Source organism: Drosophila yakuba, chromosome 3R, assembly GCF_016746365.2.
Source record: "Drosophila yakuba strain Tai18E2 chromosome 3R, Prin_Dyak_Tai18E2_2.1, whole genome shotgun sequence".
Taxonomy (NCBI): Eukaryota; Metazoa; Arthropoda; class Insecta; order Diptera; family Drosophilidae; genus Drosophila; species Drosophila yakuba.
Genome location: NC_052530.2, coordinates 22278025 through 22298241, shown reverse-complemented (window position 1 = coordinate 22298241; position 20217 = coordinate 22278025). Strand labels below are relative to the sequence as shown.

The window sequence follows — 20217 nt, the reverse complement described above, 5'->3', positions numbered from 1 at the left end:
AGCGTCATCGCCGGCGCTTATCGATAGTGGCAGCGATAACACAGCGATAACAATTCGGCAGGCTTTACACAGAACGCTCTTTTCTGTAAAAGATTTGGCAATTTATATTTTAAAATTGCAAATAGCCTTGTTTGCAATGTCCGAAAATAATGGTAAGTGTAGCAAAACGAGCTGTAGTGCCAACTTGAACTTAAGGTCGCCAAAAATCGCGAATCTCGTGCCCTTGAAGAGTTAGCCACAAACTGACAAACGAGTCTTGTTTTTTTCCCCCTTGTTTCCAGAAGCGTCAGTCGAAACTAACTGTTTCCGAGGTGGCTTCACCCTGAAGGCTTCGCGCCTGGGCGGTGCTGTTCTGCGCCCAGCAGTGCTGGCCAACAGCAGCGGCTCCAACAATAGTTCCACATCCCCGGCCGCTGGGGAAGACAGCGCCCTGCTGAATAATCCGTTTCTGCGCGAGTCCAAGGACGAGGAGGATGACGACGAGGTGGTCGCCACCGGATCTGCGGCAGCCGAGTCCACTGGCGACAAGGAGGACGACGAGGTGGACGAGCGGCCGGATCCGCTGACCAAGCTGCGCAGCAATGGCATTGAGCGTTCCAGCATGTTTGCCGCAGCCAAGAACAATATGCCTCATGTCCAGTCCAGCGGCTTCGTCTTTGGCCAGAATGTGCATGAACGTGTGGTGGCCCCCAATGCTGAACAGGTTACCGCTGAACCGGACGCAGACACGGCGGGCAGCTCGGGATCAGCCCAGGAGGCTGCCTCCTCCTCCACCGCTGCTACGTCGTCCTCGGCGCCATTGCTCTTCTCAAGCGTCATTCAAAACGCTGCCCAGACCACAGAGACCAGCGAGGCCGCTGCCTCGTCATCGATTTGCAGCAGCAGCAATAACAACAAGGAGTCCGCCGAGGCCAAAAGCCTGACGGATGTGGCCCGGGAGTACGAGGAGAGCCGTGCTCAGAAGCGCAAATACGAGGAGGTTGAAACCTTCACCGGCGAGGAGGACGAGATCAACATCATCGACGTGAGCTGCAAGCTATTCGCCTTTCTAAACAGCAACTGGGAGGAGCGTGGTCGCGGCAGTCTGCGCTTAAACGACGCCAAGGACGGAAGGGGCAACTCGCGCGTGGTGTTCCGCACATCTGGCAATCTCCGCCTGCTGCTCAACACCAAAGTTTGGGCCGCCATGGTGGCGGAGCGGGCCAGCCAAAAGTCCCTACGTCTAACGGCCATCGACAACTCTGGCGTTGTCAAGATCTTCCTGGCCATGGGTCGACCGGCGGACATTGCCCAGCTACACAAGGCGCTCAGCGAACGGATTGCCAAGCGCAAGGTCTCACATCCCGAGGAGTGTTCCGTAGAGGAGGCGAAAAACGGCGTCGCCTCTGAGGCAGCGGCCAGCTTGCAGCCGGAGTCGACGACCCACGATGACGATGATGAGGATGCTGCTCCCGGGCCGTCGGGTGCCATTTCAGCTGAGGCGGACAGCTACGGTCCGAGTCCCAAGAAATTGATCGTCCAGCCCGATAGCAGCGCCGATGTACGTGTGCCGCCCGTTGAGGAGGGCGACGAGGATGCCGATGCCGAGGCCGAGGCCAAGGAGTCAACCGATCAGAATTAACCGCCGCTCGCTCTTGTTCTTTTTATACGATTCATACATGGAGAAATACAACACTCACAACAACCACTAATTAATAAAACGCGCCGTGAATTATTATAAATTAATTATAATAATTTATTAATAATTATTATTATTAAAAATAAAATGAAGTGCTGATTTGTAAACCCGTGAGCAGCGTCTACAAAAGACATTTATCCATTACGCTTTGTGTTTATATTTTTTTTGTTAAAAATGAAAAACCGAAATTAAGATATCGATATCGATCGTACTCGCTCTAATTAAACGTTTTAATTTAGTCACTATACAAAACCCTATGTACTACTTTTCGCTTAGCAAATACTTTTTACAAGTTCAGCGCTTGCACTAGTCCTGGTCATAGCTCCACTGACTGGCATCTGGTGTGGATTCCAGCGGATCTTCACACAGTATTCAGTTATATAGGTAGAAAAAAATAGCGTTACGACGAAAAGTACAATCTAAGTGGAAGTAGCATCAGCTGCTCGTGGATATCGATCAACACATCCTATGTCCTCAGCATTGGCTTTGAGCGAATCGCCGATCTGGAGGACGCTGCTGTTCGGTTCCGTGGCCTGGCCAATCAGGTTATTTATCAAGCAATTTGTGAAACATTCAACTACAAGGTAACACCTAAAGAAATGAGTTGCACCGCCTGGCCTGCACGTTTTAAGAGACTCTATGTACAAAAGGGTAGAAGTCGGCGCCCCTGCAGCGCCCAATCTTAGCTGATGGTGCTGCAGCTGGACACGGTCACGTTGAGAGGATTGTTGGCGCTGCTCACGGCGACGGAGGAACTGCAAGAAAAGGATCACAAGTTAGAGTTATAAAGTTTTCAATTAGATGTAGTAGATGTAAAACTTACCGATTGTGACGCATGTGACTCTTGACTAGATCGCTATTGACCAACGCCGCCATCAGGCTCAATTCACCGGCCATAACCGTGGCGCAGACGATCTGTGCCAGCTTCTTGGCGTTGTCTCCTGGCCGGGTGGCGTTCGCTCCGCGGACACCAAGCATTTCCAGGCATGCGCTCTGTCCTGGCAAACCGGTTCCGCCGCCCACAGTTCCCACCTCCAGCGAAGGCATTGTGCAGGTCATGTAAAGGTCCTCGCTGTTCTCCGCCCAGCACTCCATGGCAGTGGAGCAGTTGCTCGAGGTTACATTCTGGGCGGGATCCTGTCCTGTGGCCAAAAAGACAGCGGTCACCATATTGGCGGCATGAGCATTGTTGCCACCAATGCTACCGGCCATGGCGCTGCCTCCCATATTCTTCAGCTTGTTACACTCGACCAGTGTCTTGGCATCCGTTTTCAGCACAGAACGCAGCGTGGCTGCCGGAATGGTACACTCGGTGACCACACGCTTGCCACGTCCCTTAATCCAGTTGATGGCCGCCGGTTTCTTGTCGCAGCAGAAGTTGCCACTCAGCGAAATGATCTGCATGTCGGGAAACTGGCGTTTAATTCTACGCAAGGCCATCTCAGCGCCCTTGGACACCATGTTCATGCCCATGGCGTCGCCGGTAATGGCCACAAAACGAATATACAGCTGTGGCCCATCCATGGCAATGTGGCAGTCCTTGAGACGGCCAAAGCGCGACGTAGAATCGAACTCAGTTTTCACCACCTGGTAGTTTACGTCGTTTTCGATCCAAGATTTTGCCTCGGCCGCGCGAGCAACGCTGGGGAATCTCACACACGGCGCCCGGGTCATGCCCACGTCCTCGACGACAGATCGAACACCACGTACGGAGAGCGCTTTGCAGCCACGATTCGTGGATGCCACTAAAGCACCTTCGGTGGTGGCCATGGGCACGTAGTAGGTCTCGCCGTCTAACAGCAGGGGTCCTGCGTAGCCGACGGGAATGGGAACGTAGCCCAGAACGTTCTCACAGCAGGCGTTCAGCACTTTGCGGTAGTCAAAGTGTTCATAAGGCAAGACATCCAGACGACCGACCGCCATTTTGGCACGACTGGCAATAATCTGTCGGCGGATTCGCACACCCCGCTCGGGGTCATCCAGTACGGATTCGATTTTGTAGAGTGGGCAGTGAGTGCCACCGGCATGGACAATGGACACAATCTCCTCGTCACTCAAGGACGCTGGTCCACTGCCATCTTCCGTGGAGTTCAGTATATCAAGGCATTCCTGAATTGGGCGTGGTGGCCTAATTGGACCCACCAGTCGGTGGCGCAGAGGCAGCAGCTCCGTCTGCGTTGACGCATTGGCCGAACTCTGATCCTCGATGGTAAATAATAGTTTGCGGCCTGCAGTTGGAATCTCCGCATCATTTTCCTTTACATCCTGTTCTTCGTCAATTGGTGTGGTTTGTGAAGCCTTGGCGGCGATGGCCACTGGACCTGATTGACGCAGCTGATCCGGCAGAGGATCACGATTGTCAAAGCAAATAAACTTAACTACCAATGCGATTAAAACAATTGAGATTACTATGTGATCGGCACTCATGGTCAGCCACCTGGAAAATATTATGTTATGTTAGTTGGTCAATGAATTGGTTCCAAATCCTTGAAACTCACTTGATAATTATGTCGGCGATTTCGCCCGATTCCGTGCGATTATTGCTCACATTCAGACTAAGCGTGGGTGACAGGGTCTTGTCCACGGCATCGTAGTCGCTGCCGGAGAAAGCCACCCGGCTGTAGATGTGCACCGCCATCAGCCCGGTGGTCATGATCAGCTTGACGCGCTGCAGCACGGGATTGGCCTTCTGCTCCTCCTCGGTTAGCGATTTGAGGAGTAGCGAGCCCTTCGCCTTCTCACGCACCACAGACATATCGACGCCGGAGCGGGACAGATCGAAGATTAGCGACAGGCAGGCGGGATAGAAGGTCATGAAGACCACATAGTTGACCAGCACCGAGAGCACGGCAAACATGCAGAGCACCTCCAGGCGCTGTACACCCGACAGTGTGCCCACGCCCACCAGCAGCACCTCCACAATTGTGTCCAGGGAGATGGCTGGTCCCAGGAGCTCCAGACCCCGTGCAATGTTCTGCGTCACCTCCGCTTGGTTACTGCCCGATAGCGCCAGCTGCGCCAGACGGCCAGAGTTGGACAGGTCGATGACCAGCAGCAGGAAGAACAGGGCGTCCCTGAAAGTTGATTAAAGGCGTGTTCAGTTATAAATCTAATTAGCATATTTAGTTTTCTTTTACGTCACGGATTTAAAAACTAACAAGCATTAGTTTGCATATTTTAATGGATATTTCATGTGATTTTTAAATGTTACTCACTTCAGTTCGGAGATGTCGCTGCCCAGGAACTTGATGATGGCCGTCGTGAAGATGAAGCTGGAGAAGACCGTGAAGAGGCCGGCGATGCCTGAAAGAGACGAGAAGAGGCGAGATGAGTTTGGAGTCGCATTGGTGGACGGAGGTCAAATCGTTTAGAGCGCACGTGAGAAATGCCAGGGAGCTGCGTTTGGCCGCCTTCAGGTTGCTACCTGCTACTACTTCTACCTTGCCCCACCTCTAAAATCTTGGCCAAACATTCCAGTCTTGTGTGGTTTGCGTTTTTCCCAGCTTATTTTTGTTCGGGGGAGAGCATCAAAATAGTTCGGGGGATGGGTACAAACAATGCCGGTGAATGTTCTAACCACTTTGGTCAACACACGTGCCTCCCGCCCAAAACGAAGTGATGTAATTCCCTTAGTCTCAGTAGTACTCACCCAGCACATATTTGGATCCCAGGCGATGGAGGCTGCAGAACTGGTAGTAGCAGTACAATACGGCCGTGCAGCGCACGATGGTCATCAGGATAACGTCGGCTGCATTGTACTCGGCCTCCAGGCCATCACACGATTGGCTCCATCCGTGACACGGCCTGTGCCGACTGGAGGTGGCCGAACCGCCCATCGTTGGCGGCGGTATGGCACCACTTGCTGCTGATCCAGCTCCAGAGCCGGAAGCACCGGCGGCGGCTGCCGATGCGGTGGCTGTGCCCAATCCGCTACTCGCATCCAGGGTGTTGTTCTTGTCCACCGTGAGCATGCAGGCCGTGATGGTCAGCAGGGCCACGATGACCTCCCAGGGATGCGAGGCGCAGAACTCGCCATGGGCGCGAAACAAACGTCCTATCATGGCTGCGGTGTGTCCGAATCCCGTCCAGATCTGGCCAATCTTGGCTGGCTGTGGAATACAAAAAAAAAAAACATGTCAATAAGCCGCCTGTCAGTTAACACACTTCTCACTGGGGTTTGGGTTTTCTCAATTACCGAGAGCGGTTTATCTCATATTTTCTTTTCTTTTTTTAGTTATTCAACCCAAGGACATTTGAGGCCAGGATGCGGGCCAGGCCAGTCAACTTTTGTGCGCCACATAATCAAGGCAGCAATGGGGGAAAAAAAAGGTCGTAGGCAAAAGGGGAAAGGCAAGTTAACTATATCAACAGGGGGAAAAACATATCGATTTAACTGTTGACACATTCACAGACCCGCAGGCTCTGGCGATAAAGACGAAGACGACCCCTTGGCGGTAAAAAGGAAACGGCGAAACACGTTATTACACTAAGCGGATTTGCACGGACTGCGTGTCCTTGAGCTCTGGCACGCCTCAATTCCCATCTACCACCTCGCAATCGCCATCGCTACTTTCCACCATTCCCATGCGATGCAAATCCATGATTGATAGTTTAAGCCGGTCCAAGTTCCGCATGCCGCATGCCGCATGCCGGCAGAGTTCGCGACCGGCTTAATTAAGCCATTGGGCAATCTGGACGGACGATCGCTCGCCCACCACGTGCCCGGCATAAAACATGGCCAGCTCCAGACTATCCATTCCGAACCTGATGCTACAAATACAAACTACTACAACACTGCTACTCTGCTACTGCCCCCCAGTTAGACAACGCGCCATAAATATTCAAATAGAGTCCCGCCCAAATGCGCTGCGCTGGCGCACAGTCTCTTTTTCAGAGCGAGCGGACTATCCGGCGTCCATAAACAATGTTTTTCATTTTGTTGTAAAAAAAGAGAAAATAAACAAATAAATATGCTAAATAAATCAAATGCCACTTTGGCACGCCAAGAGGCGACGCTGGATTCCGGCGATTTACGAGTGCGAGTACCAGCACCAAAGTGGCTGAGCATTTTGTAATCTGAAGCCTTGGAGGCCATAAACCATCACCAGCACTCAGGGAACAAGCATCCTTTTTGGTCTTTATGGGATGCACCATACACTGGCAGGAATTTAACTCCCAAAAGGAATTGGTACTCGTATCTTAAAAGGCGACCATTGGGGAGACAGAAAAATACTTACAAAGATGAAGCTACTTGATAAAGATGATACTACTTATTTATTAGTTTGGATAAAATTTCAATCTTTTAAAAATGCAGTTTTTTAATAGAATTATGTTCTCAATATCCTAGCAAGTCTTAGTTCTTTATTTTCTAGCTGCGCTACTTCAAACCTATTTTATTATTGGACTACAAAAAGTGCATCTGCCGAAAAATTCCACTCTGAAGTTTCCCTTGCAGTTAGAGGCAAACTGAAAGATCGAGTAATGATTTTTATTGACTCAAAAGTTGCACGTCAAGGGCCTCCACAGTGTGAGCAAGTAAAGCCTCCAAATGCGATCGTTAAAAGCGCAAAGCATAAACAATTCCTCAATATACAAAAACCGGAGCAGCAAATGTGATGTTTCCTTCACTCACTGAATGTGGCTCAAATGGAAGACCCGCGAATGGCCGGCAATTGTTGGGTTATTTTTGGTAGGTGTTTTATGGCGAAAATTGGAGGAGGGGTTTCCCGGTGGCCAAAGGCCAGGGCTGCGAGTGGGTGTGGATCAAGATCATAATCCTCGGGGAGCAGTACATGTGTACATGCCAGAAGTCGAGTGTAAAGTTATCATATGTTTGTCTAAGCAAAATTCTCAAGGGGATTTTAAGTAAGCGCCAATTCCGTGGAACAATCTCCATTTACTGCGAAAAATATTCTGTGCAAGCAAGCCCCGAAAAATAATTGAAATATTCAAGTGTGAAATTTTCGAATGTCGTTTTTCGATTTTTGGTTTACTTACAAAGAAATTTAATGGAATAACTCAAATAAACAGTGTCAAATTCATTCATTCAATTACAAAAATATTTTGAAACCCTTTCTATTCATATTTTTAGAAGAGCCAATAAAACCACACGTATTATGCAGTTGAATATTTTGACCTAACTTGCAATTTCCCAAGCGTTCTTCCTGTTTTTCTGGTCTAATTTTACTCAATTTCCTGCTTTGGACCTCATTGAAAACAATTGAACTGATGATGCGGAGTCGAAGTCAAAACGCATTTTGCACTAGAACAAAGCTCCACAGTGCCTGATGTTGATTATTTGGCATCAAAGGTCCATCAAATGGGTGTGAAAAACATGACAGGAAAACCAATGGAGTGCGGACTCCACACCCTGTGATCTTCCCAAGAAATCGTATTGAGAGCGGGTGTGACGTAAATGCAGAGTTGGAATTGCCAAAGCACAACGAGAAATTAGACAAATTTTTCATTTTCATTCAAATGTTTATTCTCGGTCGCTGTTTTACAACCGAAGTAGCGGGGAACAACAATTAACGAGGGCGCCGCTAATATCTGTTGAATGGCGAAATGTTTAAATTTAGCCCCACAGAACGTCCGAATGCCCGAGCAGCAGGAAAAAGCAACTGAAATCCGGAGAAATAGAAGAAAACCGTATTCTTTCTTCTCGTTTTTTTTTTTTTTTGGGGCGGGGGGCAAGGACGGCGGCCCCAAGGGGCGCGAAAGACCTTTTCATTCGGCAACAAACGCTCCGGCGTGTGAGTGTGTGTGTGCGTAAAAGTATCTGTGTGTGCGCCTGCATTGTTTTGCATACTTTTTCGTTTACATTTGAAAGCACTCGCCGAACGGATGTGGCGGCCGACCTCAACCTTATGGCCATAGAAAACAATCGTGGAGGATAGAGGAGGATTTGGCCTGGGGAATTACTACCAAAATAAATAAATGTATGCGAAAGCGAGAAAAATGTGTAAGTACAATCGAGGCGATTCAACGATGACGCCTACTAAGCAACTGATAAGAAAACATAAATAGTAAATAACAAAAGTGAGTATCACTCAAGCAAATCGCCACTAAAACATTTGTTCTGCAAGTAAAAATCCAAAAATAAAGGCATGACTTTATTTTAGCTCAGTTGGTTGGCAGTTAAATGTGGTTTTAATCTAAAATAACCAAGGTAAGTACTTCTTAATACTATCTTAAACAATTAAAGCTGCTATTTCCATAGGATAAACATTTGTGGAGCACACATTTTTAATTCTTTCTCGGAAAAGCAGCATTTACACTTATATCTTTTAATTGTGTTCCTGTTCTGAATTCCAACAAACTCTTCTGCCAATAATATTCTGCATAAATAATTAAAGTTGTTAAACTTTCGGGGGTATTATTACTTATATGTAGCAGTGGAAAAAGGAGAAAGAAATTCTTTAGAGACCCCCACAAAAGAAACAAGGGTAAAACCCAAGTGCTTGGGGACCCAATAAAACCGAAATTCTGCGAAAATATCGAGCGACGCGTGCAGCATTTGCATTTCCCAAAATTGAACTGGCAGTCAGTTCGCCAATCCCAATTAATATGCCCAATGGGTAATGGGTGTGGGTCCAATTGTCGGGCTACCCAGAAATCAGAAAAAAAGGGGAGATCGCGATGCGTCATGATTTGTCTTGGTTTTACTCTTCGTCTTTTTTTTTTTGGGGAGAGGGCGAATGGGTTTTCCGGGAATCTTCGGCTAACAGCATGTTTATTTATGGTTGCGGAAATTTTCCATATAATTTGGCTTTGTTATTGCACAAATTTTCTGGTAATTAACACGCCAGAATTTAGCACAAAGATGCTAAAAGATAAAAGCCCTGACTGACTTAATGTAATCAAGTGTTTAGGACTTTCCCCTTAAGTAGTTTAAAAAAAAAGGAAGAAAGTGTTAAAAGTGTGCCTGAATTCTTCTAGGTGAACGCGTATTTTTCTGGCTAGCATCTAAAATATTTGTATATATTTTCTTCAATTTATTTTCGACTACTGCACCCCATGCAAATTATTGCAATTAACGCCTCTGATTTATGGCTGTTTGTTGTTATTCGCTGGTTTTGATATGATCGACATGAGTTAAAGTTTGGACTTTGATTTAAACAAAACCAAATTCGAGAATGCCGTGTGTATAGCTGCCCCAAAAATCCAGTACTTTCCCAAGGCATTCAGTCGCACTTGTTTATGTGCTTTTCCTCACAAGTGCTGGGTTCGACAACAGATTCGTACAGTTTGTTTATTATTTGGGCTAAAACCATCGGGCATATATAAACTGCTCTTGGCCAAAGTGAATTTGGCAAACTTGCCACCTGTAAAGTTCCAAGTAAAGCCAACTCATCAGTATATGCTCTAATATAATGAATCAGAAAACGAGCCAGGTTCCAGGCCCCCTCAATTTTTGGGGCGGAGAAATGGAGGGACACTCGGCGTGGCCATGCATTAATTTATCCAATTAATATTTAGGGGCTCTAACGCCATTTTATGGATTAAGTTATTTGCTTTCACTTATATAACAGCATTGTGTGCCCTAAAAACACTTAATTTTCACGGCCAAACGAGGGGTAGAATATTTATAATTTTTATAGCTTTTTTTTAAAGAACGCTTGTGGTATTTTTAATAAAAAATGCATAGGCTGACACTTGGCAATGAATAAGTAAATTAAACAGGTTGGTTTGACTAGAATGCATTTGGTTTTTAATTATTCATAAAATATTTATGAGAAGTATGCACTCACAGAAGACTTCTTTTGCGTTTGGTACATCAATATTTCATAGGCTTAAAAGAAGTTTAGTTTTTTCAAATGATAATTTATGGTATTTATATTTAAGTATCTAGAGAGACTGAGCAGAGGTATTAAAGTAAGCTACGTCATGTCTCACTGTAAAGATACAAGAACCAATTGCCTCAGGAACCGGACGGATGTGCAGATGTATCTTTTCTGCGTAGCCGTCGAGTCTGGAGATCTTCAATCTTGCAACTTGTTTTCCGCCTCTCAACGTTTCTCCACAAATCGTTGGCTAGAATGCAATAAAGAGCGTGAGTCATGTGGCCACTTGTTCTACTTCTTTTCTGATCCTACCCGATAGCTACTACAGTGGTAGTAGCTAATGGTAGTTTGCGAGGATTGTGACTCATTCGGCAGGGCTAAAACCATTTGCGTTTATAGTGCAAGTGGCGTGGGATTGGGGGCAACTCATTACCACCGGTTGCCAGTTGATGTTGCAAGATTGATAAGGCACACATAGATCACAAACTGGCGCACACGAAAAGAGGTTAAACGGGATTGATGGGCCAGTGCTGCGGAAAGTGGCCCCATTCGGTTCGATAAGATAGGAAAAACAAGGTCAAAGTCAGAATATTAACATAGATATTTACTATGCAGATCGCACTTTCATTTTGACGTTGTTAATTTAGGCACTTTATTCGCTGTCAATGGCCAAATTCTTATCAGCCATTGGCAATCGATGGCATGGCCATCCCCAGATATTTAGATATTCACTAAAAGCCAAATCGAGTTCGAAAAGCAATCAGAAACACTTGGCACGTAGATTAATGCAGACATTAGATGATAAGAAGGCGAAAACATTTTCCATTCAACTTCGGGGAAAATAAAGAAAACAATCTAAAAAACTTTTTAAAGCACTTTTTTTCCACTTGCCAGCAGTTTTTGTGTAATTTACAAGTTGCCAAACAAAAAGTAAAAGTTGTCGCGTGAGGCACAAATAAATAAATTAATAAAACGACAAACTCAAACGGCGATGAGAAGAAAAAAACAGTTTTACTTTCTACCAAATATGCGAATGCTGCTAATTTGTATGCATGTGAGGCGGGCCAAAAAAACACAAAAAAAAACCGAAAAAAAACCTTAGGAAGTCTTTAAAAAACAGTTGTGTTTTTCGAGCGAAACAATGGCAAAAGTTAAACAAAGTAAAACCCACAGACTTTGCACATCAAAAGATTTCTTTTCAGCCTGTTCTCCAGCAGCAAAGGGAAAACTTTTACAAACTGTTGGATTTCAAATTGAAAAAAGTACTTAAATCAAAGTTAAAGTTTCAAATTAATTCCTTGGCCGCTCCTTCAGAGGTTTCGATGTTACGATGCTGAGACTGACATGTGTCAATAGATTATGTTAATCAGGTGCTCCAGCATCGCGATATCATCTCCATCGCCATCGCCATCAGCATCAGCATCTCATCCTCTTGGCCAGCGCTTGACATTGACCCACTTAACGGTTGGTCCATCGATTCGCGTTGACCACAACGCCGTTAACCATCCAAAGAGCTACCAAAAAACCAAAAAAAAACCGAACCAAAAACGCTGCGAGGCTAAAACCGGAACCGTTCGCAATGAAATAGAAAGTTTTGTCTTTTTTTGGGGCTTCAGCCGACATTGCTTTAAAATGGGAAGAAACCGAGGGCTTGGGTTCGACTACGCAAACTATGGAAATTTCAATAAAAAGTTTGATAGAATGCGGTTGAGAAACTATGCATGAAGTTTCATAAATTCCCTCTAAATTAGAAACTACAAAGGGAAGGATATGATTTTTTTACATATCGATTGGAAATTTAATTACGAACTCACGAACTCACATACGAGGTATGACATTCCATATCTCAGATTTTGTAGCAAGCTGCAGAGATTATATATCTTATCAGTTTAACGATATGTTAAAGATAAGAAATCTGGTATTATTTACATAAATAGATCTTTATTTTGTAGCTATTTTTTACTCGCATAGAGAATCAAGGCAGATGTAAAGTAAACGACCTTATCGAGGGAACTTAACATAGTTAATGACTACAAAATGCTTTAATGGAATTAAGACTGCTCTTGATTGCTTCTGTTTTCCCATTGTATTTTAATTAATGATATTCCACCGCTTAATTGTTAACATCCCTTGAAATTCGTCCTTAAGCTGAAGTTCCTCAAGACTATTAACTTCCCAGCCCTGAATACGAATATTACGAGTATTTCCTGGGAACATGGTGATGTTCTCAGGTATTGAACGCGAATTAATTTCATATTCATTTAATGCAAATACTTTCCGAGTATCGAGTATTTAGGATTGCCACACTTGAAATACAAAGTAAATGCATCTGCGTGGCAGCTTTTGCTTCTTGCTTTTGGCTAATCGACATTTTTGGTGTCGGCACGTGCAGGCAACAACTTGGCATTACATTTGGCGTTAAATCGGTTGCATATATTATAAATAATATTAAGTATTTCAGTGCTGGCAGTCAGCTAATTGGTGAAGCCCGCCGTCATCACCATCGTTGTAGTCGCGATTCGGTTAATTGCCCATTAACATGACTGTTGCGCCTGCGATCGCGAGTCGAGAAATAAACCAACCTTTGTTAACAAATTAAGCAATCTAAGCTATTATTAAATAAACCATAATTGAAATGCGCCGCCATAGGCGATGTTTTGGCCAAGGTTTTGTTTGTTTGTTTTTTATTTGCCAATGCGTCGGTCGCATCCACAGTTTCAGTTGTCTGAGACGCGACGATTCGCAATCACGCTAAGTAAAGCTGCCTTCATGCTCGGTTTGCCATTTGGCCAAAACCAAAACCAACACAAACAGAAAAGCCCACAAAAACCAAAAGAAAAAACGTCTGAAAACACGGCAATTCTAATCACAGCGACGACACCCACATCATTATGTCTCGGATGCACACACATCATCATTAGCATTAGGTCCTATCTGAATCAGAATCAGTATCTGAATCTGAATCTGAATCTGTAAATGTATCTGTATCTGAATCGCAATCGAATGGGGAATGGAAAGGAGAAGGGTTATCATCATTGCCTGTCATCTGCCACATAAGCGCTCGTAAAGTGGGCAACTTGGGTTGGCTGCCTCTGCTTTCTGGCAGCTTGTTGCAAATTTGAATTTTAATTCGACCTTCGGCAAAGGAAGGGAAAAAGGGAAAAGGCATTTTTATCGCCGCTTCGCCGGTTCTCTGATGTTTGCCGGATGCAATTTCAATTTCCAATCACAGTCATATTACACGGCTTCATGGATTACATGCCGAGATAGGGGCAAAAACCAAAAACGAAAGAAATGAAAACGATGGGAGGGAGTTCTCCACCGCCCACTCATTTCCCCTGCAATTTCCGCGCCTCCCAAAGCCTTTTTTCATTTTTTTTTTTTGTGGCTTAAACAGAAATTGATTTGAGTTGCTTCGGTGCTCACATGGTGAGTGTGTGTGATTTTTCGCCATGCGGGCAGCTCGAAGAGTTCTTATCAAGCATACTCTACTATCAGTCCTCGTTGACCGAAATCAGCAGGTTAGCCAGAATAAATCAATTGGATTAATGCGAAAGCACTTGCAATCAAAAGTTTCCCAAAGTGAATCATGTCCGTGAATTAAAATCGTTTCCACTGAAATGACATTGATGATGAGATAAATAGTAAATAGATCGCCAAGTGCAAATCATCATGTCAGCGAAAGTGTGAGATATTTCGTGTTGAGAAATAAATTGTACGGCCAACGGAAATCTTAATGTGTAATAACTTATTGGTACGTGATGATGGCGCTGAAAAATAAGCAGAAATCTGCAACAATTTGCCAAACAAAATAGCGTTCCAATAAACTGCCAGAATTAATATTCATTCATTAATATTTTCGCTTGCACTACGTCAAGCGGGTAATTATAAGAACTTATTTTGGGTATAAGTACAAGAAGTATTTTACAATAAAAAGATTTTTATAGATTTACGTCATGCAGCAAATACCTATTGATTGGCTATGAAAAATACAAAGTAGTCAATTTCTAAACTAAGTTAAAGAACCGAGATAAGAAGACAACCAATGCAGGATTAATAGAAAGCATCGACTTGAATAAGGGAAAATGAATCAGTGGCATACATGCCAATCTTGTTCGATTTTAGCTAAGCACACATCATTAATTTATAAGTCCTGTCTTCCAGCCGATAATCCATTTATAATCTGATTAATAGCCAGCCCACATATGTACATATGTACATATACATCCATGTTTGTTTTCACAACCTTATCTGCGGAATATCCGACGAAGAATCCCCCCCAACCTCTCAACCAGCAAAAAGCGGCGCATTATGGGAATTAATTAAATCGGGGCACACGAAGAGAATGTTATAAATTGCACAAATATTTTCCTCGTCGATGGAAAGACCTCGCCAATAATAATGGCCTGACTTTGAAGTTTGATTATATACCCAGTGTGAGGGTCGCCAAATGTCTTCCCACCGGCAGAACTCGGCGAACCAACCACCAACAATCAACAACCAACAGCTAACAACTAACAATCAACAAACAAACGACGAGTGTAGATTCAACCACGTTGCGGCTGCGTTTGTGCAATATTTGCCAGACCTTTTGGTAAAAGGCCGTTTGCTCCAAGTACGCGTGATTGGTTGTGATAGGTTACTCAGTTCCCCAGTTCCTCGGTATCTTAGTAACTCGGTTTCTCAGTTTCTCGGTTCCTCACAGCCGAGAGTTTGGCAAACAAAAGACGATTAGAGAATAAGTCGCTTCGGTTAATGTAATTATGGGCGTTTTATTGGCTGGGGCCAGGGCATTGCAGCCAAGTGCCACAGCCACAGGCTTCTGCATTGCTCAAATATTTGGTTCGCTTGCAACGTCGTTGCTCAAAGTTTGTTTGACCGGCGTAAATAAACAACGTGCCTAGCCATGGGTGGCGACAATAAAAATCACGACACACAGCCAGCAGACAACAGGCAACGGCCACAGAAACAACATGCTGCTTAAGCTGCTAGTGCAACACGGCAAGAAATTGATGCTATAAAAGAAATCTTTTATTGAAGAGGGCAGTGCAGCGAAGGCTAGAAAACCATATGGAAAATGCAAGTATTCAATTCATTCGATTTCCTAAACCACATGTAACAAACATGATTATTACCAAGCTGCTGTTTCTTTATCTTAATGCAAGTGTAATACTTTGAGGATTAAATAGATAGATAGCTGAATTATTATTATGATCCGTTTGGCTATCTTTAAACCCACTACATTTTGGGCGCAGTGCAGTGGCAACATGAGCATGTGGCAAACAGCATGTGACATACACAACTTGGCAGCGGGAGCTGCAATTGCATCCGCCCCGAACTTGGCCGGTTGGCAAGTTGGTTATGCCATAAACCAATGCGTAAAGTTGACGCATTTTACCTGCGTTACGCTTTGTTTCGAATGCTATCCGATACGATGCGATCCAATCGGATTGGATTGGTGGTATGGTTGGTGCTGGTAGTGTTGCGTCGTCTGGCAGCCGTTGCCATTAAGAGTCATCAGCATTCAAGGCGGTCAACTACGAATTCGGAGTGCCAATTGCTTGGTTCGGCGAGTTTTCGTTAACGTGTCGAACCAAAAAACGGGTTGGGGAGCCAAAGACTCCCAAAGACTCCAAAAGACCTGCAATTGCAGGTGGAAAAGACTGAAGCGCTGGCTAAAATCGCAGTTGGTAGTTGCAACGGTTTTCTTGCCACTACGCCACTTCTGAACCCTGAACATGAAAATGTTGACTGGTTTTTCTTCATTGGCGACCTCAATTTACAACAACAACAGCACAGAAACAACTGCACACAAGTCCAGAAATAAAATGAAAAGTTGTGGCCCCTGTCAGTTTTGATCGAGGAGTTATGCAAAACTCAGCATGGCTTCATCTGGCTCTTTGAAGACTTGTCTTTACTTTTTTACTCAACAACCATCAACTTGAGGCGAGTTTCGTTGTGATGCAATCTCTTTAATTAATGGGTATTTGAGTGTCTTGAGATCGATGCCTTTAAGATTGTTGCAAGTGAATTGGTAGTAAGAAATCGATTTGGTTTACTGGGTGAAAAAGTCGTTCTTTTGCGAACGAAAACTTTGGCGCTTCGGTCGATTTAATTGGTTAGTGGACCCAAAAGCCATGCTGGTGCCTCAGTTTTCATTAGTTTCGGTTGCAGCAACATCTTTGCCTTGTTTGCTTCTTTTTTTTTGGGGCTCTAATGCGGGCCTAATAAACATAAACTTTGATATGTTTATGCCAGAAGTGCGTGCTGGTTTCGTGAGATGCTGGTTTTGTTTGTATTTGCATGCGGTTGGTCGGTTTGCCTTTTGTTTGCATTTGCGTTTGTGCTTGTGCTTGAGCCGGAGTTATTTGCATTTCAAAGTGAGTCCACAACCGAGACTCAAATCAAGGGGGCCCTTGGGGGTAGGGACTAATTCGAGCCGATTGAACATCGATTTTATAGCCCCATTTTTTTTTTTTTTTTCGTTACGACCATCCGCAACAAAGGGTTTCGCATCTGGCCTTCGCTGGAAGTTGGCCTAAAGCGGCGGAAATGTGTAGCCATCAATGTGCAATGTGGATGTGGATGTGGATGTGGATGGCTTGGCTTTGCAATAGCGCTTGAAGGTGATCGGAAAAAGAGGCAACGACGATTTCCAAAGTCATGCTCTCAATACCAGAAATCAATGGGGGTGGAGATGTGAAATACCTAAAATACCCGCCGACTACACTCGGGAAAAATAAGAGCAACTTTCAGATATTCACATTTATTTCCTGAAATCTATTATTTACTACTATTCAACATTCCATGTTATTTGGTAAATTTACTTATTTTTCTTTTTTTTTTTGTTGGCATTAGAAAACAGTTTCTGCGGGTTTACTCATCGCTCGGCGATTTGGCATCGCAATTTGCCAGAAATAACAACAATTATGCTTGCCATGATGACGATGATGATGAAATTGCAGGCTGAAAATCGCGCACGCGTTTTGCATGCGACTTGGCGCGCGTTTAGCTAATCGCGCAATCTGCGGACGGGCGGACAGACTCACGTACGCAGGCGGGCGGCACATGACCAATTTCAGTGGCCAACACGAAGAGCAGGAGGTGCAGATATGCCAGCCCAGGCGGTAGAAAGAGAGAGAGAGAGAGAGAGAGAGACAGCAGATACACCACAGGCACGACGAGCGTACTGCGCATGCGTGCGGTTTAAAACGCGTGCAAGTCGCGCGCGCTTTTGCAGGTGGCGGAGAAAGTTACCAGCACTGAAACCACTTTTTTTCGGTCCGTCGCTGCTGCCTGACTATTGTTGCTGCTGCCCAAACTACATTGGCTTACATATATATATACACATACTTCTGGTACAACAAAAAAAATAAAAAAATAAATAAAGAAAAGAAACGAGAGAGTAAAATGCCAGGCCATAAAACCGAAAAAGAAGCGCGACCAGCGTTAAATGAAAATAAATTTGTTTAAAAAACCAAATCGAAGTTGGGCAAAGCCAAAGTCGCGCAGCGGTGAGAGCAGAAGTTATGAAATCGCCGCCAATGGAATCCCAAGTCGAATTGGTATCAATGAATTTACAGTGTGGGTCAAGCAAATAGCAGCACTAAGGCAGAATTGAGTATGGGGGGGAATTCCATGAATGAGCTGCTTTGTAGCATGATCTATTTGAGTATTGACATTGACGAGACTGACTGCAGTATGCCATAACTATAATTTCGATCTCGGCTGTCTGCGCAAGAGCTTGGCACAAAAATCGAGTGTGAACACAGCAGAAAGCAAGCCACAGCCAAAGCCAAACCCAAACTCTTTCGCAACTCTTGGCGCCCCGAGCAACTGGATTGGCCTGTAATTGAATAATATTACTACTCACTCGGCTGCAGCAGCAACAAAAACTGAGCAACAAAATGCAATGAAACCAACAAAAAAAAAAAAACAAGGAAGCGGCAATGCACTTGACAAAGCTGCTTCACTTGTTGCAGCAGTTTTATGGTTTATGTTTTTCTACATCATTTTTATTTTTATTTTTTTTTTTGTTTTTTGTTGGTTTTTGCTTTTGTGGCCACTGCATCGGCGGCGACTGTGTGGCATGTTTCACTTTTGCTTTTAATAGCCAGATGCTGTTGCTGTCTGTCGACTGAGACGGTGATGAAGATGAAGTCGTCATCCGACGGCGTTTTTTTCGGAATTTGTTTTGGATTTTTGAAATTGCCGCTCTTCACATAACCGTAATACGCCTTCAGCCGGTTTTTATATATACCATACATACATACATATCTATATATATGTATATATTTAGTTGTGTATGGCGTCTGCATTTCTGTCGCTGCCAGATGTCGCCCATTTCGATTTTTGGTGAATTGGTAAAGTGGGGAACAGGCCAAGGAAATCAACTGCCAACGAGAAAGTAGTAGTACTTTCTTTCTACCAAAAACGCACAGTGGCGTCAGGAAATGAAATGAAATGTTGACAGCGCAGCAGGATGTTACAGTAAACTCCTGCCGATTTGGTTCAAGTGGGTTTTTTTTTTACACGGAAGGATGCGCAAAATATGTAACATCTGTGTAATGTTACTTAAAAATGGTGGCATTGACTCTAAAATGCATTTCTATTGGTTGGTTACTTCAACTCATTTTTTTGGGTAAACGCTCGGTTTCAAAATCTCTATCAGCTCCAAAGTAATCTATTTATCTTTTCTTCATCCAACGCTCCCGTGCTCAAGTGGCTTTTGCTTTTCGAAGAGAAAGTTGTCCAACATGTGTTCCCACTGCAGGCCAAGAACTTTTAATAGACGGCGACGTGCTGCCCACCGAGTGATAAGATTGGGGAGCCCCAATTGCATAACTGTCTACTAACCAAATAATTGGATCCAATGTGCAACCAATTATGTTGTTCTCAATGGAAATGCGATCTCGTATCCAATGGGAACCAATTGGCCAATCAGTAGAATGTATGCTTCTTGGAATTTTGTAGCCAAAGAAGGGGAACCTCATCGAGGAAGAGTGGTGACCCCCAAAAAGTCGAAAATAGAACCCAGAACTAACCTTGCTTTTCGACGAGGAACCGATCGGTTGCTTGGAGATCGACAATGGTTGACAAACGGTTGACACGCGCCTTAATCCACAAAAGAAATGCTAATGAGGATCTCTATGGTGGAGTGCGGTTTCCAGTTGGTTTCCAGTTGTGGGCGCTAACTAGTTCTTTTCAGTTTGTCAACTTTCTGCGAGCGAATCCACATAGTTTCTTGCACGACGTGTTGTTTGGCTTACATTTATATAACCACTAATTGCAGCACTTTCGTTCGCGTATTTCGATTTCTACTTTATTTGGCTAACAAATTGTTAAATGTGCAAAACATACGGAAACTCTACGTTTTGGTTATCTTTCCCTTTTTTTTTTTCTGCAGGGCGCACACTCGATTTGTTGTATTTGTGTTGTTGGCAGTGCGGCTGTGGCCCGGTTAAATATCGATATTCTCGCGGATCGGGCTAACTGGCTAGTTGGCTGCGCGGCGACTCTCTGCCATGGGAAATCCTGGCGTGCGGAAATATAAACTGTTTAGCTGCGAGCTCCCAAACGAATTGAATCACTGTTTCTTCCGCGTACACAACTTCACGCAGAAACAGCTGTTTGCTAAGTATGACCAGACGGCGAATTTCACCTAAAACCAAACCTCTCAGCTATCGATAATTGGCAGCTGTCGTTATCGAATAGGTAATAGAGTTGTTTCTACGCACTAAAAAAACCTTTATCTTT

The 20217-nt window shown here is 44.5% G+C and overlaps 2 protein-coding genes across 2 annotated transcripts; one reads left to right on the top strand and one right to left on the bottom strand.

Annotated features, from left to right (window-relative positions):
- Positions 1–3: 3 nt before the first annotated feature.
- LOC6537929 (ran-binding protein 3) lies at positions 4–1925 on the top strand. Its single transcript, XM_002098433.4, has 2 exons — positions 4–152; positions 282–1925. Exons 1-2 carry the CDS (start codon positions 137–139, stop codon positions 1619–1621), a joined length of 1356 nt encoding a protein of 451 aa, XP_002098469.1. The 5' UTR covers positions 4–136; the 3' UTR covers positions 1622–1925.
- Positions 1867–20114, bottom strand: LOC6537928 (3-hydroxy-3-methylglutaryl-coenzyme A reductase). Its single transcript, XM_002098432.2, has 6 exons — positions 19506–20114; positions 5328–5787; positions 4894–4981; positions 4177–4752; positions 2502–4115; positions 1867–2433 (listed from the first exon to the last, which is right to left on the bottom strand). Exons 2-6 carry the CDS (start codon positions 5737–5739, stop codon positions 2361–2363), a joined length of 2763 nt encoding a protein of 920 aa, XP_002098468.2. The 5' UTR covers positions 5740–5787; positions 19506–20114; the 3' UTR covers positions 1867–2360.
- Between the last annotated feature and the right edge of the window lie 103 nt (positions 20115–20217).